Source organism: Myotis brandtii, unplaced genomic scaffold (assembly GCF_000412655.1).
Source record: "Myotis brandtii unplaced genomic scaffold, ASM41265v1 scaffold120, whole genome shotgun sequence".
NCBI classification, from domain to species: Eukaryota; Metazoa; Chordata; class Mammalia; order Chiroptera; family Vespertilionidae; genus Myotis; species Myotis brandtii.
In genome coordinates this window covers 3,092,929-3,120,824 of record NW_005354174.1, presented here as the reverse complement: position 1 = coordinate 3,120,824, position 27,896 = coordinate 3,092,929, and the positions used below count along the sequence as shown (strand labels likewise).

At 37.3% G+C, this 27,896-nt stretch overlaps 1 protein-coding gene across 1 annotated transcript in view; it reads left to right on the top strand.

Annotated features, from left to right (window-relative positions):
• NSF (N-ethylmaleimide-sensitive factor) overlaps nt 1-27,896 on the top strand; it is a 126,075-nt gene that overhangs the window by 49,204 nt on the left and 48,975 nt on the right. Inside the window, exons 9-12 of the mRNA XM_005858705.2 lie at nt 16,435-16,634; nt 26,368-26,533; nt 27,383-27,457; nt 27,658-27,845. Of these exons, the coding sequence (XP_005858767.1) occupies nt 16,435-16,634; nt 26,368-26,533; nt 27,383-27,457; nt 27,658-27,845 (629 nt within the window). The remainder of the gene's footprint in view (nt 1-16,434; nt 16,635-26,367; nt 26,534-27,382; nt 27,458-27,657; nt 27,846-27,896) is intronic.

The window sequence follows — 27,896 nt, the reverse complement described above, 5'->3', positions numbered from 1 at the left end:
AGTCAATCAGAAGTACAGGTAATAAATAGTCTGACATCTGAAGTTGGAGGTGGGGGATATACTTTGTCTTGTAGGATTGAGCCCACAATCTATGGAATCTGATGCTACCTCCAGGTAGATATTATCAGAATTAAGTTGAATTATCAGACACCCAGCTGGTGTTCCAAGAATTGCCTATTGGAGTGATTTGAGAATTCTCAAATCTCAACAATTACTTGTTGGAGAATTGCTAATTGGAACACTAAATTAGTGATGTATGTAAGATCTGTGTCTAGATTAATATTTTTTTTGTCATGTGGTGTCCAGTTCTGCCAGTAACCACTTTTTTTTAAATTCCTATCCAAGGATATATATGTTTGTTTTTTAAAGTGATTTTAGAGAGAGGAAGGGAGAGTGAGAGAGAAAGAGAAACATTGATGTGAGATAGAAACATCGATTGGCTGCCTCCTGTTCACGCCTCAACCATGTATTGACTGGAAACCTGGGTATGTGCTCTGACTGGGAATCAAACCCACAACCCTTCAGTGCACTGGACAATGCTCCAACCAACTGATCCACGCCAGTCTGGGCTCCAGTAACCATTTGTTGAAAAGACTGTCTTTGCTCCATTGTACTGCCTTTGCTCCTTTGACCAAGATCAGTTGGCTGTATTTATGTGTGCTTGTGTTTTTCAAATGCAGTCTTGAATACTCCTAATTTTCTTTGTTTTGTTCTTTGGATCATTCCTTTTTTCTTTTTCATAGCCTCAGTAAATTATACTTAAACAATAGCAATAACCTCCTTATTATCTTACTAGTCTTCAGTCTCCTTTCTTCCCATACTGGACTATTTCAAAGCTCACTTTGCAAAACTGTCTGGTTCAGTCAGAGAATATCAGAAGAATTGTAGAATCTCAGTAGTGTAAGGGATCATAAAAGTCATTTAGTTCACATACTTGTCTTTCATTTGAATTTCCTCTCCATATCTGACGAATAACTTCTGCCAAGTTGATTAGGCTAAGCTTGAATTCCTCCAGTGACAGAAAAATCATTCTCTCTGAATGCTGCAGTCTAATTCTTTGGACAACTGGAGGTTTAAGTTGAATCTTCCTTAGTTAAGGTAGGATGAATATACTTATAGCTTCTACTACACACTCAAGTTCTCCCCCTAAGACCATACAGAACAAGGATTACCCTACTTCCCTATGAAAGCCCTTTAGGTTTGGGAAGATATTATTTTGTCCAGAATAAACTCCCTGTAGATTCATCTTTTCTCTAAACTAAATCTCCAACTTGGTTGGTTCCTCCAGCCAATCTTTTTGTAACTTGAATTTTAGTCCTTTACCATTCTATTCACATTTCTCTGAACTTTAACATTTGTTTATATTCACCTTAAGTTGTGAAACCCAGGAAATCAGTTTGAGTACTGTAAGTGAGGTCCCTGTTTAAAATAGACCAGAAATATTCATTCTTTTTTCAAAACATCAGTCTTCTCTTAACGCAGACTGAAGTTGCATTAACATTTTTGACATCTACATTCTATCTTGACTCATATTGAATTTACTGTTGAGTAACTCACAAAGCCATATCTCGCCCAGTTGTACTCAAGTACAGGAATCTTACATTTACTCTTGATAACTTTTATCTTGTTAGAATAGCTCGTTGCTGTTTTACAACTACAACTTGTCGAGGAATAAAAAAAATGTTTTCTTACCAGCTTATGATTTGAGACTATAAAACATATACACTAAATAGAATAAAAACCTAAGGATGCTTAGAAAGCAATTTAATATAGTGTGAGTTGTAACTATGAATGATGTTTTCCAAGGTGTCCTCTGGCCTGCATTAGAATCACCTAGGGATGGGCTTATTAAATATTCAGGTTCTTCAGCTCCACTATAGACTTAATGAATTTGAATTTCTAGGAGTGATGCCTGGAAATCTGCATTTTAACAAGCTCCATTGGATGTTGGTGCTTGTTAAAGTTTGACAACTACTACTGTAAGTATTAAAGAAGAGAACTCAAAGGTGTGATCAGAGCTAGGTGGTATTAACAGTCAGATGTGTTCAGAATTAGGTACCATTCATTAAGGAGCTGATTCCTGAGGAACAGAAGAACATGAACTGATAGATGACAAGATGTTGGTTAGTCTGAAGCAGAGGTCTTGTAGAACAGCAAGTAAAATGAGCTTAAACCTAAGGGATGGATGAAAAAAAAGAAGAAAGGAAAAGCTGTAAAATTCTGAAACCAATGAATATACATGCTTCCAGGTGGCAGCAAGGCAAGACCTGCTAATAGAAGCATGATCTTTGTCATCAAGAATTCACAAAATACCAGGCCACACCCTAGGAGGGAGTGTAAAAGGGTGGGGGTGTCAGCAAAGATTAGTTTGGAGAGTTGCTACACATACCCCATCTTTAGTTCTAGACTATCTAATGAGAAGATCTATATTAAATCTCAGTTGACTAATTTGGGTATAGACCAGTCAGGTGGTAGACATCTTGCACAGCTGCTTGGAGCTCCAGGCATAGGCCCTTCTCACTTTATTGTAACGGAACTCAAAGCACTCTTGGTAATTTACAGTTGGTGGGGCAACAGCAAGTCTCTACTAGACAAAATGATACCTAGTCAGGCTTATCAAAGATCTGACTGCTCAAATGAGGTCAGAAGTTGTGTTTTTAGTCTTAAGTGTTTCCTTTCCCTAAAGATTCGATAAGTGCACAGCTATGCAAATGTAGATAATAACCTGTTTTAGATGATGATTGACTGTCTTTGAAACAAACAAACATTATGAGTTGATGGAAGTTATGCTCCAAGTCTTCATTGCTTGGCTGGAAAATTCTAAACTGTTTCTTAAATAATCATATCATAGTACCAAAATGATAAGTTGAATAGAACTAAATCATAGAAATTAGAATTAGGCAAACTTTAAAAATGAAAGGTCAAATATTAATATTAATTTGTGATGGTATTTTCTTCAAGTGCATGCACTACTTAAAAAAGAAGCATTCAAATCTGGTTTGCATAACTGCAGAGAGAAGCTTGCAAGACTTGTGAATATGTCCTGACTTGCCACTAGCGTCGCTCTTTGGCAAACATAGTGAATCTCTGCATTTGAACTGGAAGCTATTTGGGATTTCCCTTTAAACATCAGTTATCATTGCCCTAGCTCAGTGGTCAGCAAACTGCGGCTTGGCAACCCGCAGCTCGCGAGCCACATGCGGCTCTTTGGCCCCTTGAGTGTGGCTCTTCCCACAAAATACTCTTCTAACGCCACTTCTTCAAAATAGACTCGCCCAGGCTGAAAACCGACTTCTGCGCATGGGCCACGAAGTTTCAATCGCACTGTATGTGCGCGCCAGCACGTGGTATTTTGTGGAAGAGCCACACTCAAGGGGCCAAAGAGCCACATGTGGCTTGCGAGCCGCAGTTTGCCAGTTTGCCGACCAACGGCCCTAGCTGGTTTGGCTCAGTGGATAGAGCGTCGGCCTGCGGACTGAAAGATCCGGTTCAATTCCGGTCAAGGGCACATGCCTGGGTTGTGGGCTCGATCCCCAGTAGTGGGTGTTCAGGAGGCAGCTGATCGATGATTCTCTCATCATTCATGTTCTCTCTCTCTCTCCCCCTTCCTCTCTGAAATCAATAAAAATATATTTAAAAAAATTTTTAAACATCAGTTATCGTTCAAAACCCACTTCATACTTTTCTCTCTCTTCATAGATCATGCTGCCTACAAAAATGAACTAAACACTCCTTATCCTGATGCTAATTTGAGATCAACTTCTGACTTATTATTCTGCTCACTATTGTGTAAAATTAGCGTTTGCTCTCATTATTCCATTTTTGGATAAATAAAAGTTGACTGACAATTTTTCATCATTGCAGCTGGCCTCTGATAAAGTCTCAAGCAAAGAAAATTTCACTGCTTTCTAAGATACAAACGTCACTTTTTGGATAGTGTTTGAAAGATTGCAAATAGTAAAGATTACTGTTTATTCATTTTATTACAGAAGTAAGGCTGTGTATTTTTCATGGAGCTATTTTAAGAAAAGAGTTTACAAGTAGTGTATTAGATAACAAATATTTTCATGTATCATTTTCATCAGAGGGGCTGGGTAAGTCTTATTATATTAGGTAAGGCCTTATTCCATTTAGACTTTTAGATCAGAAATCATTTCAAGCTATTTGTAGCACACACCTTACAACCTCTTGAAGTTTTCCTCACCAACATTTGTATGATTATAACCCCTGGATATCAACACCTGAGGCTCAAAACAGTAGTACACATTTTGTACATTGTTGGGAGAACTGCTGATTCAGGTGAGAGAGTGGTAGCTAGAAGTGAGATAAGAAGGCATCTTATACTAATCTATCTCAAAGTAAGAGGGAAAGGATGGGCTGTGGTAATCCAGCATTGCAAATACCCTTTTGGATGACATACCCAGAAATAGCCCCAGTTCATCCCGGTAGAACCAAGTCATCCCTGGTGAGTGCCAACAGAGCAGGGTGTGTGCTCCCTAAGAAACGGGAGTGGCAGCTTTCTAATATCTGGCAGTTGGGGACTCTGAGAATGGTTGCAATGGGGGAAATAAGGAGAACTTTGGAAAAGAAACATGCATATTATGATAAGACAGGCAAGGGGAAGATGATAGAAGGATGTGTACATGTGGAACTGATAATCATGATAACCTGGCTTTTATGAATGAGCTACATATTGACCATAAATGAGCTTGGAAAGCTTGAGAAATAATTATGAATTGACTGCCTATAGCACAAGAGAAGCAGGCAGGATTGAGACAGATAGTAATCTACCCAGAGGAAAGAGGGTAACCATGGAGAATTCCCTGCTTACCAAACACTAGTGAAGTCTTTGTGAAAATGATGTGATCCATATCTTTTCCTGCTCATTTAATTTGGAACTAGATGTTCATCAATGGAATGGGTACTACAATAGAATTAAAATATTAAATGGCCATAGTAGTCACTCTCAGAAAAAAATTTTGTAAGCAAAATTGTTTTTTTCAAGTTTTACAATCACTTAATAGTTCTAATTCTCTCATGCCAGTTGGGAGTCTGGCATCACTCCTTTACAGCAAGATAATAAATATAAGCTAATATTATTTAATAGCCAATATTTATGAGCTCTTACTAGGTGCCAGGAAGAATGCTAAGTACTGTATGTTTAATCCTTGTAATAACCTTTTGAGGTTGTTGCTGTTGTTACTCCTAGCTCGTAAATAGAAGAACCAGGATTTGAATCCAGGCAAGCTGACTTAAAAAGCCTATACTATTAACAATGTACATAAAACCAAGTTTATTTAATACAAAAGGATGTCCTTTATTTTGAGATTATGTCCTTCTACCTTTTAGTATTAAATACATTTTATATGAAATGGTGGTGATAGATGTCAGGTTTGATTTGTTTAAGAAATCTTTACTTTGCAAAATAAAAACTAAGCAACTTAATGACAGCATGCTCCCTAGGTTCTTTATTTTGTTTTAAGTTCTTTTGCTAGTTTTTGATATCCAAGTTTGAGAATCATTGGTCAGAAAAGTTGGGCTATTAGTAATTTTTAATGTTCTGTGGAGTTTTTCACTTGATTTATTTCTTAATACATTTAATCCAGTCAATCCTCCCTTATTTGGCACCTGACCACAAATCATACTTTCTTCCTTTTGGCAGGTATCTATTGTAAAGCATAGTTAAAATGCAGCTTTGTGGTTCATATCCCATGGAATCATTAAATATAATTTATGACAAGGAGTCTAGAATGAGATACAAGCCTTATATTAAGTTCTTTACAGAATGTAGTCTTATCGTGAGGTTCCAGTGTCTCATTAACTTAAATCTTTAGTAAACAATGGCATTACCATTTGCTATGCTTATTTCTTTAGCATTTTATATTATTTGTGCCTTTAGTAATAGATATTACTTAATGATGTAGTAATAAACGTTAATACTTTTCACTGTCAGTACCATTTGGAGAACAAAATGAAAGAGAACAAGAGTAGCCCTGCTAGCGAGGAATGAACAAGGGAGCCAGAAAAATAAATTGGCTCACTTGCTTTTCCTAACTAATCTTCCCTGTATGATTTATTTGTATGTTGGGTGACTTTAGTGTCCTTGTTGATAATTTGTTCAGCAATCTATCTTTACACTTTTTTGACTTCCTCATTTCTTTCACTCCTTCTCAGCTGCCCACTGTTTGGTCAGACCCAAGACTCTGCCATTACCAATAACCACTCCTGGAATCTCAGTTTTAAGCATCCTGCTCTCTAGCCACCTTCCATTTGATCCTTGCTTACTTCTAGCATTCTTCCCATGCCAAGTCCAGCAACTTTGATCCCATGGGATCCTCCAGTTAATTTTCTCTGTCACTTCCCAACTGTTTTGTCCTCTCTTCCCTCTTTACCCAGCTTAGATTCCATGGTCTATCACGTTTATGTCTTCCTTGCACACAACCTTACTGGCCTTACCCTTCGTCTTCTATGTGTGTCAAAGCCCCAAGGTGTCTCAGCTACTGCCTACCCAGTACCCAGACTATTAAATATGGCTACAGAAAAACACAAAACCATGGTGTCTGATCTCATTTTAAATTTAAGAAGCAAATCTCAGGTGGGCCGTTAGTATGTCTTGGAAGCAGTAGTTTCTGGTATTTCTCTGTATTTCTCTAGTCTAGTCAGTTTAATCTCCTAGTCTTTGAGATATCTAGTTTCTCTCCTTCTCAAACTTTTGACACTACCTCTTCCCTTCTTCCATCTTCACCAGCAGCCAGTCACTTGGAATCGTTATTTCACTGAGAAAATAGAAGCAATCATCTTCCCACTACCAAATGTAGCATTTGTTGGGTGAATGAAATAATATGATATTCTAGGACTTCATTTATTCCTATATTCAAATGTAATTAGCAACTTAAATTCCAAAACTTAAATCTATTTTTGACCATTTTGGATAATGCTTTTCACTACCACCTTCCTTTATGTTGTTATAACCAAGAATTGTTAATATGTTTGTGCCTCATTCAAGTAAAATTAGTTATTATTTTTAAGAAGATGATTAACAGGAGTAGTTAGTAAAACAAGCAGTTAAGTAATTGAACACAGGAAATTAAAGAAGTAATACATTGTAACTATATTTGATTATACTATTAGCCCACAATGGTTCTTACTTATGTAAGCTGTTGTGGAAGAAGAAAAGATGGAAATGACTTAGAAATGAAAGTGAAAGCCCCAAACTTTGTGGAAAATGGAGGAAAAATGTTGCCTACAAATCATGTGATAGTTTTGACCTCACACTTTGAATGAGATAATTAGATAACACAATTGAGCTATAAATAGGTTGATTTCAAATTAAATTAACTGAATATTGTTATTTATCTCATGTTACTAAACTTTAAGATTCCATTTTGAAAAAAGGAAATAAGCAGTCAATCAATTATTCTCTCTCATCATGATGTTTCTATCTCTCTCTCTCCCTTCTTCTCTGAAATCAATAGAAGTATTTATGCCCTCGCCGGTTTGACTCAGTGAATAAAGCCCTGCCTGGGGACTGAAGGGTCCCGGGTTCGATTCCAGTCAAGGGCACATGCCCAGATTTCGGGCTTGATCCCCAGTAGGGGGTGTGCAGGAGGCAGCAATCCATGATTCTCTCTCATCACTGATGCTTCTATCTCTCTCTCTCACTTCCTCTCTGAAATCAATAAAAATATATTTAAAAAAGAAAAAAGGTGATGAGATGGTTAAAACCAAAAAAGTCGAGATTCTTATACCAGCTTTGATGACATATTTGTAGAGTTGAATAAGAATCTATACCTTACCTAAAAGTGTGAGTTGCTCCTATACTAGTAATTACAATAAAGAGGAGAATCCCTCAGTGACCTGAATTTCATATGCTGAATTCACCTGCCTAATGGCATCTGTCTGCTCAAGCACACACATCTTCCCAATTCCCCAATTCTTTCCAAACCTTTACCATTGTTTCCCAATATCATCTTCTCATCCCTCATTTTGCAGATGATCTAAGCTCCTACTTCACATGGTAAACAGAACCGCACAGGCATACCTCAGCTTATTTACTTCTTCTTCTCCAGTTTACTTAACTTGTCCCAGAAGAGGAGGTTCCCTTGCACTCTGTCTCCCTAAATCTGCCCTCTCTTTTGCCGGAGTTCCTGAAAGTGCTGTTTGTTCCTGCTTATGCTTCTCAGCTTCTTTCTCATACCCATCCTAAAATGGTCTGACCCGATCTAAGGCTCTTTGGCCAGATCAGCATGAACTTCCTGATTTTCAAATGCAGTGTTCTTTCCCCAGTCTTCACCCTCTCTATCCGCAGCACATGGCCCTATCCCAGCCATGGGCAAACTACGGCCCGCAGGCCGGATCCGGCCCGTTTGAAATGAATAAGACTTAAAAAAAAAAAAGACCGCCACTGCCACTGTTCCAGTCCCCTTGCCCTTCATTCTGCCAGATCTTGCAGAACCGCATAGGCACTGGAGAGGAGCTGAGACTGTTCTAAGGGACATGGGAAGCCTCTAGGCCAGCCGTGGGCAAACTACGGCCTGTTTGAAATGAATAAAACTAAAAAAAAAAAAAAACCGCACCCTTTTATGTAATGATGTTTACTTTGAATTTATATTAGTTCACACAAACACTCCATCCATGCTTTTGTCCCCGCCCTCCAGTCCAGTTTAAGAACCCATTGTGGCCCTCGAGTCAAAAAGTTTGCCCACCCCTGCCCTAGCCTAACATTTCTTGTGTCTTTTCACGTGCCCAGAGCAGACATTCAAAAATATTGAACCAGTAGTTCTGACATATTTTCTGAGTTTTCAGCCTACATTTTTAATGGACAATACTGCCTGCATCTCAAAATGCCTTATAGCCAAAAACAGAGTTATGATTTCCTCTGCCCTCCTCTTGCTATCTTCTTGGTGACCTGAGGTTATCCTCATTTCATACATGTGAAGGTTACATACCTTAAGGTCACATCCTTGATGCCTCCTCTTTCTCTTATTTTCGTTTGCTGTCTAAATTCTGATTAATATCTCCCACATTTTTATTTCTTTTCCTACTACAATTCCCTACCACTATTGCCTCTTTTCACTATTGTCTCTTGTCTGGATGATTTCAGTAGTATATTTAGGAGATTTTAATTTGGATTCCATGAATAGACCCTCAGGGGATCTAAAAATCCCCTCAAAATTATATAAATTTTTTGTACATATGCATTTTTCTGGGGAGGTACATTAGACTATTCCATGGGAAAGAAAGTGAGAGATAGAATGAGAGACTATGACAGTTTAAACAAGTCAGTTTCACTGATTGTTCTTTGCCTGCCCTTTGCTATTTAGTTCCCTAACCCAGGGCACTGATCTCTGAGTAGTGAGGGGACATGTAAGGCATAAGAAAGTAATAGCAATCAGTACAGCTTAGCAGTCAGACAGCCCAGAAGCCAGAGATCAGAGGCTCTCCAACATCAGAGCCATGCTTTAATGTCCTGGAGAAGCTCAGGAGAAAGCTGGGGCATCAGCGGGGGCATCAGTAGGGATGTGTCCTCCTGAGCCCTCTGGTCCCATTTGTTCATGTGCTTCCAAAGGACTTGGAGGGATATGCAAAACTTAATTGGTGAAAATCCAGAGCTAGCCAGTGAGGCAGTGTCCCCAGAAAAAAAGGTTAAGAACATTTCTTCAACTAGACTTCCACCCTCTCCCTCTTTCTTTGCTAGTCTTTCCCCCAATCTACCACCAGCATATATCTTACTGTGCACCTTCCTTGGTTATAAAAACCTCAGGGTTTTTACAAAACATATTAAGAACTCCTGGGCATGTTGTTAAAGCCTACGGAAGTTGGGAGCCTGTCAAACTCATTTCCAGGCACTCCCCTCTCCTCACCTCCAAGGCTGAGCCACAACAGGTTACTACTAGCTGTTTGTTGTTTTAATATTTTTATTGATTTCAGAAAGGAAGGGAGAGGAAGAGAGAGATAGAAACATCAATGATGATAATCATTGATCGGCTGCCTCCTGCACGCCCCCTAATGGAAATCGAGCCTGCAACTCCAGCATGTGCTCTTGACCAGAATTGAACCTGGGACCCTTCAGTCCACAGGTCAACACTCTATTCACTGAGCCAAGCCAGCTAGGGCACTACTGGCTGTTTTGAGAGGACAGTTTCCTATGTCTATATCTCTCTGTGTTTGATCATTCCAGTCTCTCTTTTAAGGGTTCCATTTCCTCTCCATTGCCCAGCCATGAACCTCCTACTATTCTTCAAGTTACCTGAATGTTACCTCTGCCCCTATGTCCATCCCTAATTTTCTTTTCTTTTTTTTTATCAATTAAATCTTTATTGTTCAGATTATTACATTGGTTCCTCTTTTCCCACCGTAACTCCCTTCCACCCAGTTCCCACCCCACCCTCTGCCCTCACTCCCCACCCACTGTCCTCATCCATAGGTGCACGATTATTGTCCAATCTCTTCCTGCACCCCCCATACCACTTTCCCCCCCAAGAATAGTCAGTCCATTCCCTTTCTATGTCTCTGATTCTATTACAATCACCAGTTCATACTGTTCATCAGATTATTTATTCACTTGATTTTTAGATTCACTTGTTGATAGATGTGTATTTGTTGTTCATAATTTGTATCTTTACCTTTTTCTTCTTCTTCCTCTTCTTAAAGGATACCTTTCAGCATTTCATATAATACTGGTTTGGTGGTGATGAACTCCTTTAGCTTTTCCTTATCTGTGAAGCTCTTTATCTGACCTTCAATTCTGAATGATAGCTTTGCTGGATAAAGTAATCTTGGTTGTAGGTTCTTGCTATTCATCACTTTGAATATTTCTTGCCACTCCCTTCTGGCCTGCAAAGTTTCTGTTGAGAAATCAGCTGACAGTCGTATGGGTACTCCCTTATAGGTAACTGACTTTTTTTCTCTTGCTGCTTTTAAGATTCTCTCTTTGTCTTTTGCTCTTGGCATTTTAATTATGATGTGTCTTGGTGTGGTCCTCTTTGGATTCCTTTTGTTTGGGGTTCTCTGCGCTTCCTGGACTTGGAAGTCTATTTCTTTCACCAGGTAGGGGAAGTTTTCTGTCATTATTTCTTCAAATAGGTTTTCAATATCTTGCCCTCTCTCTTCTTCTGGTACCCCTATAATTCTGATGTTGGTACGCTTGAAGTTGTCCCAGAGGCTCCTTACACTATCTTCGTATTTTTGGATTCTTTTTTCATTTTGCTTTTCCGGTTGGGTGTTTTTTGCTTCTTCGTATTTCAAATCTTTGACTTGATTCTTGCGATCCTCTGGTCTGCTGTTGGGAGTCTGTATAATATTCTTTATTTCAGTCAGTGTATGCTTAATTTCTAGTTGGTCCTTTATCACAACATCGAGGGTCTCACTAGATTTCTTAAGGATCTCAATACATTTATCGGCGGTTTCCATAAAATTCTTGAAAAATCTTAGAACCGTGGTTTTGAACTCTATATCCAGTCGTTTGCTGTCCTCCATTTCTGTCATTTGTGACCTGTTTCTTTGTCTTCGCATTTTGTCTGCTTCCCTGTGTTGGTAGAGTGGTTTTGTGTGCTAGGTGTCCTACAGGGCCCAGTGGCTCAGCCTCCCCAGTTACCTGAGGTGGACACTCTTGGTGCACCCCCTTGTGGGCTTTGTGCACAGTCTTGTTGTAGTTATGCCTTGATTGTTTTAGGTGTCACTGGGAGGAATTGACCTCCAGGCCAATTGGCAGTGAGAATCAGCTGTGTCTGCAGTGGGAGAACTTCTGTGCTGAAGACACCCTTCTGGGGCAAGACTTGCTTCAGTGGGGCTTTGGTGCTCACTGAGTCTGCCCCCTGAGTGTGTTCCTTATGAATCTGAGGAGTTGTAATCTGGGTGGTCCCACTCTGACCACTGGGTACACTGGCTCTTGGATCTAAGGAGGTGCTAATTAAGCCTCTTCCTGAGGTTACCCAGCAGGAGCTATGAAGAGATATGCAGATTCCCCTTCCTTTTTTGGGGGTTTGGGGGTGCCCAGATGAGGCCCAGCTGAGAAGCAATGCAAGCTGCTGTGGGGCCTTGGGCCTTCTCTTGGAAGTTCTGGGTCTGTCTGGCCCAGCTGCAATTTGTTAGGTAGTTGTCAGATTGTAAAGGACCCGGGCATTCATATGCAAAAGGCTTTGCAGCAGCCTGGATGGGGCGGGGTCTCAGAATCAACAGGGCGGAGCAAGCAGCTATGGCTGCTCCGCACCTTAGTATTTTACTTCCGTACTGCGCCTCCTCTGAGTCTCGGTATGCTTTTCTCTTTCCTTCTAGTTGTAGAATTTCCACTCAGCCAGCCTTCCTGTGGTTCTGGATGATGTCCGTTCCGTCTTTTAGTTGTATTTTTGAAGTGGTTGTGCTAAGCAGCAAACTCCGGTGTTTACCTATGCCGCCATCTTGGTTTCTCCCATCCCTAATTTTCTGCCATCACCCTGACAGAATCAAGTTTCTCTTGGCTAAGTTACAAAAACACTTTATACATATCTCTGATAATGTCATATTGTAGATAACCTTTTAAAATTTCTGTCTCTCCTAATAAATCCAGAATGCCCTGTAAGTAGGGATGGCCTTTTTCTTGTTTCTATCCCTAACACCTAGTTTCACGCATAGTCCAAACAGGAGCTTAATACACTTTTGTTGAGTGGAATTACTTATGAAATATTTTTATGACTCATTTCAAATTAGGGACCAATGCTTATTTAATAAGTCAGAACAGGCTATAATAATAATGGTAATAACAAAGTCTCATTTCCACTGCTTGTTTAAGTAACTGCTTCCTTTGTGGAAGTGGATTTTGAAAATCTTCATGTCAGTGTATATTTTTGATGTGCTTTCTGAGATCCTAAAAGAATTATAGTTCTAATGCAGACTAGAGCTTCTGTGACATTTCTATTGATGTTATATGGAATAGAGTCTGTCATTTCAGAGATCTGTATTATCCTCCTATATAATAAAAGGGTAATATGCAAATCGACCAAACAGCGGAATGACCAATCGCTATGATATGCACTAACCACCAGGGGGCAGACGCTCAATGCAGGAGCTGCCCCCTGGTGGCCAGTGCGCTCCCACAGGGGGAGTGTTGCTCACCCAGAAGCCCAGAAGCCAGCTCACTGCTGGCGAGTGCAGTGGCAGTAGCAGGGAGTGGGCCTAAGCTGTCAGTCGGACATCCCCCGAGGGCTCCCAGACTAGACTGCGAGAGGGCGCAGGCCGGGCTGAGGGATTCTCCCCACCCCCACCCCCCCAGTGCACAAATCTCATGCACCGGGCCTCTAGTATATAATAAGTTCCATGGAAATGTATTTTATCTCCCTCAAACTTCATGTGAATTGTTTAGTTATTTTATAAAATCTGGGTCAATTTAATTCAAAACACATTAAATTGAGCATTTTCCACATATAAAAAATATTGATATATCATGTAGTTTGTTTTGCTAAGTTTGCAAAGTCCCTATCATTGCAATTATTTTTTTTTAGGTATTTTAATTAGTTCAGCTATGTTACTTTACACTGTTCCATAAATTAAGAGTTTTAAATAAAAATTTTAAAAGGGTCTTTCCTTTCTCATTTTCTTTGAGGTTTTTTTTGGGGGGGGGAACCCATAATTTACTTATTCAGCCATTTATTGAGTACATATTAAGTGTTAGGCACTATGCTACATGTCTGCAATTCAGGATCGATGAGACAGTAATTGCCCTAGAATAGTCTACAGTCTAAAGGAGAAAAAGATATATATATAATTTAAACCTTGGAGAAGAGGAAGGAAACTCATCCTTTGAGAGCCAATGTTGATGTTGAGAATGGATGTGTCTGCAGATAAATTTGTAGATGTGGAATCAGGAAGCTAAAGGGAATCCATAATCCTTTTTAAAAAATACGTGAAGTAGGAATGTAGGTCATGTTTAAGAATTAATGGCATGGGGTAGCACTTGAGATGAGAAGAGCAGTGAACATCTGAATAATTACTAAGGGGAATGGGAGACAACTAACAAAAGCAAGTAAAGGATGGCATGCAGGACTGAGAGAGCAGTGAGAGTAGAACTGAAGTTGGATGGCATGAAATTGTGAGGATACCAGCCAGTGGTATAATATTTTCTGGCTGTGCTCTGTGACCAGTGTGTAGGTGCAATAAATCCATATTGTGTTCAGAGCTTATGGGATGGGTGTTCCAGGAGTATAAGAAGGCCAATGAGTTGAGAGTCCTTGAAAAAAAACTATGCCTTAATATGGAAGGAAGTATGGTTAAGGGGAAGTTGATAAACTTGGAGAAAGTTAAGAAAGTAGAGATGAGGATAAGGCCTGGTACTTTGTAGATACTCAGCAAATCTTCATTTTCTTCTTTCTGCCTCTCCTCTCCTTGTACCTGTTTAACCACCACTGTCACTTGCCTCTGCAGGTGTTTTATGAATAAGAATAGCTTCAAATCATGTTGGTAGCAGTTGGCTTGGAGGGGAAGATTAGGAGGCAGGTTCCAAAGTCCTCATCAAATGTGCCCCAGTCACTTGGATGCTGTAGGACTTGGTGATATTGACCTCTAGGAGAAGCTCAAGGCTTCCCCCTCATCTCCCTACCACTCATGCTTGAAGGGTAGGTTAAGGGCCAAGACAATTTATTGGGCTGGGTTTTTTGGTTTGTTTTTGTTTTTGTTTTTGTTTTTGGCCATGGTTCTTAAGACAGGAATTTGCTCTGTGATGAGAGGGTTAAGACTAAGCCTTCAAAGGTTTCCACTAAGGTCCCCTAGTCTCTATAAGCACAACCGTTACCATAAGCACAGATCTCATTACTTTCAGGGATTTAAAAGGGAGTCAGTCCTTTTTGACATAATGATAGAAATAATGAACTTACTGGCAATCCAAAGGGTCTTCCTCATCAGAATGTAAAATTTCTAGGAGAGTTGGTTATATCTTGTGATTTCTTTTATGTTAGTTATTACATTATTGTCATCATTGAAAACATAAGACATATATTCAGTTTCCAGAAATTTTCTTTTTCACCTACACTTTTGAGTGTAACACTGAAATCTAATAATTTTTTATTTCACAGCGTGCTTTTTGGTGTAGGAGAAATAAAAACTCACTTTTAAAAAGTCACACATCTGAACTGTGAAACTGCTAGAAAGGTGAAAATTCCTAGAGTGAGTAAACAGAAACCACAGGTCATCCTAATCTTAAGAAATGGAGTAAATGCTCATGTAGAGTTGACTAAAGAAATCCTAAGACACCTAGATTATTAGTCTTGTTATTTTGCTATTAATGATACATCTAAGGCATTTAGCAATGCTTGCCTAGAAAAGAAGTTTCCTTTGGAATTTCATCTGGGTGGCTCTGAGAAAGCATGTGCCTCATTTGGCATTAGCCACATGAAGTAGAATATTTTACTTTATCCACAAAGTCTGTAATATCTATCCATCTGGATCCTATGGATTGCTCTATACCAGCGGTTCTCAACCTGTGGGTCACGACCCCTTTGGGGGTTGAATGACCCTTTCACAGGGGTTGCCTAAGACCATCGGAAAACACATATATAATTACATATTGTTTTTGTGATTAATCACTATGCTTTAATTATGTTCAATTTGTAACAACGAAATTGGGGGTCACCACAACATGAGGAAATGTATTAAAGGGTCGCGGCATTAGGAAGGTTGAGAACCACTGCTCTATACCATCCAACTCACACATGTTTGCCCTTTCTGCAAGTGCTTGTATTGACAGGTAGATCTATAATTTCTATGACTAAGACTGAGTTTCCATAGAATACTGTATCATAGAGATTTGTGTTAGGTTAAATTTACCCAAAAAAACACACCAAACAATAACACACCAGATTTCTCCCCCCCAACCCCCTGTCCCGACTTTAAAGTAAAGAATAATGAAAAATAGCCCTAGCCGGTTTGGCTCAATGGATAGAGTGTTGGCTTGTGAACTGAAGGGTCCCGGGTTCGATTCTGGTCAAGGGCACATGCCTGGGTTGCGGGCTCGATCCCCAGCAGGGGGCATACAGGAGGCAGCCGATCATTGATGTTTCTATCTCTCTCTCCCTCTCCCTTCCTCTCTGAAATCAATAAAAATATTTTTTTAAAAGAATAATGAAAAATAAGTAATAGTTCCTAATTAGGTATTTAGTTTAAAGAGATAGAGCTAAAAGTATTTGTCCTAAATGATAGTTCAAATATACTTTTCCAAAGACCTTTAATTGGCAGCTTCCCCCGCAAATATTGGTACCGGTGTAGGAATTGTTTCTGAATTTGGGAAAAAAAAAAAAAAAAAAAGAGCTTCACTTGTTCTGTTCATGACACCTGGCTATTAATGTATGTTAATGGAATCACTGTACTTTTTATTACGTGTATATGAATAAGAAAGAAAATTTTCCTTTGGATGTCTTACTTGGATTTTAGTTAGTTGACGTAAGATTGTTTTCTTTTCCTTTTTAGGTTGCAAACATGTTAAAGGCATCCTGTTATATGGGCCCACAGGTTGTGGTAAGACTCTCTTGGCTCGACAGATTGGCAAGATGTTGAATGCAAGAGAGCCCAAAGTGGTCAATGGGCCAGAAATTCTTAACAAATATGTGGGAGAATCAGAAGCTAACATTCGTAAACTCTTTGCTGATGCTGAAGAGGAGCAAAGGAGGGTAATGTTAATATAAGTATATTTCCGTAAAAGTTTATTATCATTTATAGGATGAATGAAATTCAGCATTATGGTGGAACACTTGTTAGAACAATCTATTTTTAAAAACTTGATGGTAAAATTTATTTAATACCAAGTTATGTCACTCAACCAGGATTATGGGGGATTTACATGATGTCATTACCCACATGTTCATAATACAAAGATAGATGATTGTATAAGCCAAAAGTTTTACAAAAACAAATCATGAATATATTTTCAGGTGACACTTTTATTCCACATTACTTCCAGAGACTTGAACTGATCCTTTGGAAAGGGAGGAATTAAATCTATAAAGGGACTTGCAGAATTATGTGTATGTTAGATCCATGTGCAGAAAGCTAGCTTTACTTACCAATGAGTCTACTCAATTGTAGAGTGACAGGTATGAGTTGTTAGGTCCCAAGCTTGATTTGAGTCTTAGAAAAATAATAAAATTAATTAAAAATAAAACCAGAGTTTATGTGGTGGTTAATTTTATGTGTCAATTTGTCTAGGCCTCTGGGTGTGGAGACATTTGGTTAAACATTATTCTGAGTGTGTTTGTGGGGATATTTCTGGATGAGATTATCATTTGAATCAGTAGACTGAGTAAAGCAATTGCCCTCTCTAATATGGGTGGGTTCCACCCAGTCAGTTGCAGGCCTGAATAGAACAGAAATATCTTTAGATCTTGGGACTTGTCAGCCACCATCATTGTATTATAATTCCTTATAATTAATCTCTCTATAGCTAGCTAGCTAGCTGGATTGATAAATAGAGATCTAGATCTCTATCTAGATATAGAGATCTACATATATATCTGTATATTTTCAGGTGACTAATAGGGTGGATCTTGGTTCTGTTACACTGGAAAACCCAAACTAATCCACTAATATTATATTTGTTTCATTGACAGAGTGTTTAAAAATAATGCCATGGGATTTTGTTTCTGGCAATATAGTAGACTAGGAAACTTGAAACCTTCCTTCTACAAACACCTTCATATGCTGGGTAAAATATAAAAAATCATTTTAAATGCATAATTGTGCTCTCAGGAAAGAAAATGAAATCTTCAGAAATGTAAAGAAAACTCTGAAAATTTGAATGATAAAGATATGAGCTGAAGGTTTGGTTTTGGTAATGTATGAGTTTAGGTGTTAGCACCCACTGAGGGTAGAAAATGAGTCCTTGAACCCACTTAAGGTATGGACTAGGAACTGGAACCTTCAAAGAGGTTGTGTCCTCAATGAAAAGAATGGACTTAAAGATATCTGTCTACCAGCACAGAGAAATATCAAAAACATTTAACAACCTAGGTTCTGAAGTAGGAGCTAAGGAATCTCTAATGGCCATTCTAAACTGTGGATCCTTGACTCATGCTTAGGATTTAAAAGCAAAACAGCAACAACAACAACAGAAACCATTCCATCTATGGTCTGGGGTCCCCAAGCAGAGAAAATAATTTTAAAATGAATGTTTGGCTAATGATACCATAGGGTTGTTAGATATGAGCAGACCCCAAGGAATGCTCCAACAGCCCAGGCCACACAAGCTTCTCATAGGGGAAGCTAAAATAGTTTTAATAAATGGAAAATGTTATCATCAAAATTTAAAGCTCAGCAACCAGGTTAAACATAAGCCAGTAGTTTCAGCTGAAAAAGAAGTGACAAACAGGAGAATATATCCAAAGAAATCATCCAGAATATAGCGCAGAGAGAAAAAGGGAAAATATGAACGAGAAGTTGAGATAACAAAGTTAGAGTGAAAAGTCCAAATGAAGTAGTATAGAAGCAACATTCAAAGATAGAATCACTGAGAATTTTCTAGATTTGATAAAACACATAAATACTCAGATTTACATAGCACCATGAGCCCAAATAGGATAAATAAGAAATAGGTTATTTTTAGACCTATTGTAGTGAAACTGGAGAATGTCAAAGAAAAAAAGAGAAGCATCTTAATATAAACAAAAAAGAAATGACAGTGACATACAAAGGGAGATCCATTATGTTGACAACAAACTTTTCAATGACAGCAACAGATCAGAAAATAGTGGAACAGTATCTTCCCAGAGCTAAGTGAAAATAATTGTCAACTTACAATTTTATACACAGCTTAATTCTCATTCAGGAATAAAAGGGAAATAAATATATTTTTTTCAAGCAAAGACTAATAGAATTAACTAACCACAGAAGCTTGCTGGAGGAACATGAAGGATGATGTACTTTAGAATTAAGGAAATTGAATCCAGAAGGAAGCAGTGGATGCAAGAAATAATGATGAGTAATGAAATTGGTGAAAATGTGGATAAAATCTGGCATTTCTACTTCTGGTAGTGACAGATTAGGTAATTTGAATCATGCCTGGCACTGAAGACTATCAGAAAAGCTCAACAAAAGATTTAATTATATTTTGCTTGAAGGCATCAAAGAACAATGGCCCAGATAAAAAGGCCCTGGTTTTTTTTAAAAAATAATAATAATAAGGCCATGGTATATGGAGGCTCAGAGGGAAAAGGTCACTTTTTCTAGAGATATTAGTCAGTGCTGGAATTTGCTAGGCTAGTGAGAGTAATGGGCAGAGATTAGCAGCTATGGCCCACAAAGAGGGAACACCTGATGAACATGCCTCATTTTGAGTTGGGACCCTGAAGGGCTATACCATAGAATTAAGGGTTAACTAGAAATAGAAGAACATTCTCAAAGAGGCTGTAGATCAGCTTTTAATCGTGACATTCTCTAAAATTAGACTGAGGGTTCCTAAATCACTAGTGCCCCCAGGTATCTGGCAGAATTGTAGATACTTCCTGGAGGAAGGCCTCAAATTATTTCTGTCATTTACAAATGAAATGTATGGTGTATAATCAAAAGGAATCAGACACACAGAGACAACAAAAGATGATAGAAATTGAGCCTCTGGATATTGGAATTCTCAGATACAGACTTTTAAAAACGATTCTTACCACATTCAAAGAGAAACAAAATTGAGAATTTTGGCAGAGCACTGGGAACTAAAAAAAAAAAAGTCAAATGGGAATGCTGGGAATGAGAAATCAGTAACTGAAAGTAACCCAAGTAGATAGGTTTACATAGATTAGACACATCTAAAGAGAGAATTAGTGAACTGAAAGATATTAGACAAAAATAACCGGAGACAAAGGATGAAAGAAATGAAGAAAGATAGAAAATAATATAACAATGTCTTTAAAGTTTCAGGAAGGAAAAGACAATGGGGCAAAAGCAATATTTGAAGAGAAAATGGTTTAGAACTTTCTTAAACTAATGAGCGTTCATCCATAGATTCCACAAGTGATATGAACCTCAAGCAAGGGAAATACTAAAGAAGTTGACACCTATAGTTAATAATTATTAAACTTCTTAAAAGAGAGAGAGAGAGAGAGAGAGAGAGAGAGAGAAATCTTAAAAGCAGAGAATAAAGAAAGATTACCATCAAATACCAACAATTACTTGGCAGTTATCTTCTCAACAAAAATAATGGAAACAAGAAATCAGTTCAATACCGTTTTTAAGAAACAGAGAATAAACTGTCAACTTAGAATTTTTATAGCTAGTAAATGGATAAATTGTCATATGTATACAATGAAGTACTACATAGTAATAAAAATAGACTGTGGCTATACACAGTTTTGAATTTCACAAGTAAATGTTGAACAAAAGAAACCAGACAAAAAATACTTACTGGATGATTCCATTTATATAAAGCTCAAAGTATAGTATTTAATGGTGCATGCTTAGGTGGTAAAAGTATAAAGGAAACTGAGAAATAATTACCATAAAAATCAGATTGTGTTTGCCTATGCGAGATGGTGGTGGAAGGCTTTTTCTTGTTATGGCTATGTGTATGTTCATTTTGTGACAGTTCATTGAGACATACGTTCACATTTTGTGAACTTTCCCTCTATGCCATACTTCATAATAAAAAAGTTTAAAAGAGGTAAATTTAAGAAGCATTCACTATATAAAACAATAATAATGATGATCAATATGTTTTTTAAGAACTAAAATATAGAATAAAATATATGGGAATTGGAATAAATCATGTAAAATCCTTGTATCATTAGAGAAGAAGATAGTAATGTTAATTAACATAAAACTTTAGTCAAAGTGTATTTGAAAATATATATACATTACTAGTCATAGTAAAATTAGAAGAATATACCAAGTGAGTAATATTTTGCAGGTTAATTTGACAAGATCTTATAAAAATGAAAATGCTGTACATGACCTATGGGTTCTATCTCAAGACAGCTAGCTATCCTAGAGAAACATTCTTGAACATGTACACAAAATAACATGTATTAAGGTGTTAATTGCTGCACTATTTGTAATGGGAGAAAAAGTAGAAACGTCTTGATTTTTTCCTCAGCAGGAAATGGAATATCATATAAATATTTAAATGAATAATATACATAGATCAGTATGAATAATCCTCAAAGGCATAATATTGAATTTTTTTAATTTAGTAAACTTGACTAAATCTAACATGCCCTGTTATTTCCTACTTATTCTTGGTTTTGTTGTTAATAAAAATCAGTTTTAAATATTTTCTTTATAACAACCCTTTAATGCTTCAAGTGTCCTTGTTGAGCACTTAATTATTTTTGCTTTACACAGGAGGTTTTCATTAAATTCTTGTTCATGTTCAGGTCTCCAGTCATTTCAGCCCCATTGGTTCTAGCAGGCACGGGTCCTGGTGGATGGTGCAAGTTCAGTCACTGATCTCAACTCTTCAGACAGTCCCAGAACAAATTCAGTTTTTAAGTTCATCCCTAGTACTAACAATATTTTCTGCTTCAAATATCTTTTCAACACTCCGTATACCAAGAAAAATTGTCATAACCATTTATTATCTGGTTTGAAATAACTACTTTTTCTAAAAGTTATTTTAAGTTATTTTATAAATAAGTTATTCTAAAAGTTATTTTAAGTTATTTTATAAATAATTCACAAATGTAAAATTAAAGAGAAGGCAAAGATTTTTAAAATATTTAATAAGAACATAAATATAACAAACCAAATTTTTATTCCATGTTTTCCTGATTTTGAAGACATATGTATCCAAAATGGGCAGGAGCTTCTGAATATAACTCACTGTCCATCAGTTGTTATACATGAACTTGTGTATACTGCTTATAAATTTCAAATACATCTCTAATAGATTCTGGCTTATATGACTTCTGGTTCTCTTGCACTGGCATCATCAAGACACAATACTTGAAGATTTTTTTTTTTTTTTTTTACTCTTTGGCTCATAATTTAGTTGAAGAGAGGATGGCCATCTGATGCTCCATACTTGCAAAACATTTTTTTTTTTAAGATTGTATATACCTTTTATAATGGTCAATCCAATATCATCTATTTCTTCTGGTCTTCTCTCTATAATGCCTACCTTCAAATTTGTCTACTTAGAAACCATATCAAGGAAATTTTTATGCACAGATGAAATAAAAGGTGGAGGAATACTGTCATGTGTTCTTTTAGAAAAATGAGACGGCCTAGTTTCTTGTCACAAAATACAGCATACTGAAAACTTTTTGTTCAATAAATAACTGGATGAAAATGTCATATTTTCTTTTTGTCCTTACAAATATATTTACTCATTCTTGGGTTTGAGAAAATTTATGTAGAATATCATCATCTGAAAGCACATAGTCTGAGATTTTACTTTAATGATCAATTTCACCATCTTCATTAGAGTCTCAAGTGCTTCTGTCTCTTTGTATTAACTTTCGGATTCATATAATTGTGAAATATCTTTCTCTATAAATTTTCTTTTTCTTTCTTTTTTGCCATTATGGCCAGAGAATTTAAAACATCTGAGTTCTCAACTGTGTTCCATTAAAACTAAAATCAGGCAACAAAAATAGTGAATGCTATGTCTAGATTTCTCTTATACTAGCAGTCGTCAACCCGTAGTCCGCAGACCACTTGTGGTCCATGGGTCCGAAAGGTTGGCGATTGCTGCCTTATACCATCTTGAAAGATGATACAATACTTTGGACAACACTAAGAAACCCGAAGGATGATGTCATAGCGATATTTATTTCACTATTGCATACTTCTAAGCAATTTCATCATTCTTTCATTTTATTATCTTAATCATTTTTTTAGCATAGCTGGTAATTGATTAGTAATGATGACATGATTTCTAGAATGTTGAAATAGCATAATATAGCTTAGATTTATAAGAAGATCCAGTGGACCCATATGGTAATTGCCAGATAGAATGAGTGTTACTTTATTTTTTAAAATATATTTCCCTTTTTGGTCTGTGGAAGACTTCTAAGAAAAAAAGTCATGAGATATCAATCTTTATAAATAAACTTGCAGACAGTTTAAATATGACACAATCAATGATAAAGCTGAGTTGGCAGAGAATTTCTAAGAAGAGAATTTCATAGCCAGCCTTTTCAGTTATAACTTTCTCAAGTCTTACATCCAAAAATGGCTTGGTACACTCGGCTAATGAACCCATGGACGGTATATGTGGGTTACATAATAAAGAAAAGCATCACCTCTGTGATTCTGGCCAGTCCAGGCTGACAGAGATGAGCACTTGCATATAGGTCAAACTAGTTAAATATAGAACTGTGGTTTTCGAAGCTGTTGCCAGGAGCTCAATAGCAGCAGCTCTGTTTCTATGGGGGAATACTTTCAGATGGTAAGAACAGAGCTAAAAGCCAGCAAGTTGAAGAGGATTGCATTGTGGAAATTTAAACTCTTTGGTAAAGGGTTATTGATGATTCAGCTACATTAATCTGTGAACATTGATTTTGACATCTTCCTTACCTGACTCCTAATTTATTGCAATAAGAATTTGGCTTTATTTAAGTAACACACCTGTAAAAATTGATGTTATTATACTGACTAGGTTGGGGGAAGGGACCTGATGACAGGTCACAAGATTAGTAAGGTTCTGAAAAGGTCAGAATTGTACTGAATTATGTTTAGGACAGATTGCTTCTGTGATCATTTAATCAAACACAGTGTTCTTATTGTCTCTGGCTTCCCTTCCACAGATTTGATATTTGAGGTTGGCCTGAGAAGGAAGTCACGATTCCAGTGGCAACATAAGGCACATTGACAGCAAAATTCATACATGATAGCAGCTGTTTGTTTCATGCTCTATTAGCAGACAACCTTGAATAAAAATGTCTTATAAAAATAATGTAGAATCACAGTTTTTCAGTCATAAACAGGAATGTCCTTGTTTTGTATCAAAGACAGCAAGAATTAATACCCTACTATATAGAAGTGTTTGGCAAAGCTAAGATTGTAGTTCCAATTCCTCCTTCTCAGTCCTATCTACAGATGGAAAGGTGAATAGTTTTTGGTGTTTAATTTTTTTAAACAGCAAGCTATCATTTATCATCAGACATCTGTTCAATAAATATGATATTAAGAAATTAATTTTTTCAGATTTGAATTTAGTTTTTAAAATATTTGTGGAAGGAGAACAATTTGTGAGTAATGTGTTTCTATTTATAATTCTGAAGTAGTATGGACTTTCTTCTGGTATACAGTTTTATGAATTTTAGCAGATGTATAGTTTTATGTAACCACCACTAAAATCTAGATAACAGAACATTTACATCACCCCAAAATAATTCCCTCAGGTTGTCCCTTCATGGTCACTCTCCCTGTGTTACCAGCTCCTGGTAACTATTGATCTGTTCTCCATCCCTATAGTTTTGTCTTTTCAATAATGTTATATAAATAGGATCATAGTATGTAACCTTTTGAGACTTGCTTCTTTCACTTGGCATATTTCCTTTAAGACTCATCCAAGTTGTAGCATGAATCAACCATCCCTTTTTATTGTTGAGAAGTATTCCATTGTATGTGGATGTACTACAGTTTGTTTATCCATTCACCAACTAAAGGGCATTTAGGTTGTTTCCAGTTTAGGGCACTTATGAGCAGAGCTGCTATAAGCCAAGGGGTGGAATTGCTGGATCAAACAGTGTTTTATTTGGTTTTCATTTTTTAAAACAACTTAGACCCAGTCTAATTTCCTTCAGGTCATTTTTTGCCTGGCTGGTGTGGCTCAGTGGTTGAGCATTCACCCATGAACCAGGAGGTCACTGGTTTGAGTTTCAGTCAAGGCACATGCCCAGGTTGCAGGCTCGATTCCCAGTAGAGGGAATGCAGTTGTCAACCAATCGATGATGTTTCTCTCCCATCAATGTTTCTATCTCTATCCTTCTCTTTCTCTCTTTAAAAAAAAAAATCAATAAAAACATTTTTAAGCTTTAAACCTATTTTTTAAATTATATACTTGCCAGAGTTTTAATGAATATCAACCATATCTAATCCTTAATCTCATTATGCCCATCTTAATATTATCCATATGTTGTCATATTGAGGTTTTGTTCATTCTCACCTGTTTCATTTTATTAATCCCTAATGTTTTTGTTTTTTAAAAAAGAAAATTTCTAAAGCATACTTCTCCCTTTAGTTACTTAAATATAAATTGTGAGAAGGTCCACTTAACTTAATCTAAACAATTATTAGCATTTATAAGTTTTTGCATCTATTAAAGTTTTAAAATATATAAACTATTTTAACAATGACTATATCCAATAAACTAAAACAGAAATCACTATGCAGAAGAAACAGCATCCCCTTGACTATTCTTTTTAGAAATTGTGTCTCTGTTCTCACTTTACTATTAGGAGAAAATAATCTGTTTTCATGTGGCATGACTGAATGTGAATCATGTTCATTTCCTTCCCCTATTCCCCCAATTCCCAGTGGACCTCTGGGTAGAGTTACCACTTAGCAATATAAGGTGACAAGCAAATGAGCATTAAACCTACTATTTCTGGGACAATTCCTTCACCAAAAGTCAGGGGAAATGGGAGGGAATTGTCATTCACTGACTTAAGAATGCACCTGATAAGTATAAGAATTCATTTATGCCAAAACCGGTTTGGCTCAGTGGATAGAGCGTCGGCCTGCGGACTGAAAGGTCCCAGGTTCGATTCCGGTCAAGGGCATGTACCTGGGTTGCGGGCACATCCACAGTAGGAGATGTGCAGGAGGCAGCTGATCGATGTTTCTCTCTCATCGATGTTTCTAACTCTCTATCTCTCTCCCTTCCTCTCTGTAAAAAATCAATAAAATATATTTTTAAAAAAGAAAAGAATTCATTTAAATAGTGAGATAAGAAATGAGTGTAAGTGAACAGTTATATGATGGACTATTCACTTGCATCAGTATATAATGTGTATGTTTGTTTTATGGCTATTAAATAAGAGGTTCTAGAACAGCCGTGGGCAAACTACGGCCTGCGGGCTGGATCCGGCCCGTTTGAAATGAATAAAACTAAAAAAAAAAAAAAAGACCGTACCCTTTTATGTAATGATGTTTACTTTGAATTTATATTAGTTCACACAAACACTCCATCCATGCTTTTGTTCCGGCCCTCCGGTCCAGTTTAAGAACCCATTGTGGCCCTCAAAAAGTTTGCCCACCCCTGTCTAGAATATCGTTGCAGTTTGCAGACTTCTGAGAATGTAGTTCTGACACCTTTGTAAGGTTACAACCATGATTAGACTTGCTGTATTTATTAGTCAATATGGAGCGAAGTCCATCTATGCAAAGTTTTGCTTTGCCTTTTGGATTAGTTTGTTTAATATATTCATATTATTTGAATTATTTGTTCTATAATATAATTTCTTATCTTACTAGCTTGGTGCTAACAGTGGTTTGCACATCATCATCTTTGATGAAATTGATGCCATCTGCAAGCAGAGAGGGAGCATGGCTGGTAGCACAGGAGTCCATGACACTGTCGTCAACCAATTGCTGTCCAAAATTGATGGGGTAGAACAGCTGAACAACATCTTAGTCATTGGTATGTTTGCTTAAAAAAAAAAGTGCTGTGAAAAAAAAACTGTGATTTCAAAAACATTAGACACATGGGTTCGGAATTAAGTTCTGTATAGATTGTAATTATACTACTTTGCCAATGTTTCCAAATTAGAATCAAGTGTTATTGAAGAATTTGACTATTTTAATGTTGAGCCTTAGCAGGACAAATGTAAGGTGGGTTTTAGTGACTCGTGGTTTAAGCATATAACTCACCCATTTAAAAGGCAGCACAATGTAATGCAGTGGTTTTCAAAGTGGGTCTTGTAGGCCCCCGGGGGTCCTCAGAGGGGCTTCAAGGTCTGTGAGGCCCAGGGAATGAGCTTCAGATCATGCATCTCTATCAAAACAGTCTTTTAACTGTTAGGTACTGAGGTTCTTCTTAAGGTGACTTTTGTGGCGGGGAGGGAGAAGTCTGTTGTTTATGAAGGTTGAAAACCATTGGCCTACAAAAGACGGAAGGGACTTTGGGTCAAACATGTTCGTATGGCCCTTCTCTCACTTTGACAGGTTACTTGCCCTCTTTGAATCTTAATTTTTCCTTTTTAAATATTTGAAGTTTTTATTGTATTTATATTCCATTGGCTTGTACAGTAGTGAAATAACTAAATTTATAACGAAATAATTTATAACTAAAGCAAAGTCTCCAGGTATTTTCATTAGAACATGTCAAGAACAAGTGATATTTTTATTGGAGAATAATTTGGTTTTCTGTTTGACTTATAAAATGTCCTCTTAGCTTCTGAGGTAAATTACTAATCTTACATATACTGAGGGGACATTTTATCTTACTTTTGAACTGTGATAATTTGTATGTTTTAACATCTATGTTCAGGAATGACCAACAGACCAGATCTGATAGATGAAGCTCTCCTTCGACCCGGAAGACTGGAAGTTAAAATGGAAATAGGTAAGTAGACCTGTCACTGATGGCACGGGAGTGGGAGAATATATTTAGAGTTCATTAGCAGGAGCAAAGTCATGTAACCCAATGGTTTAATGTTTGTTAGAGAAGCTGTATATCATGAGAAGCAGATGTTTTCATGCTTGAGTACCTATAAGAAAGCATTAGGAATAAAATAATATCTGCTTTATTTTTAATTTTATCAGGTTTACCAGATGAAAAAGGTCGACTACAAATCCTTCACATCCACACAGCAAGGATGAGAGGGCATCAGTTACTCTCTGCAGACGTAGATATTAAAGAACTGGCCACAGAGACCAAGAATTTCAGCGGTGCTGAATTGGAGGGTCTGGTGCGAGCGGCACAATCCACTGCTATGAACAGACACATAAAGGTCAGTCAACTAATAGATTAGGAGTCTGCAGCCCTGTAAATACCGTGCCAG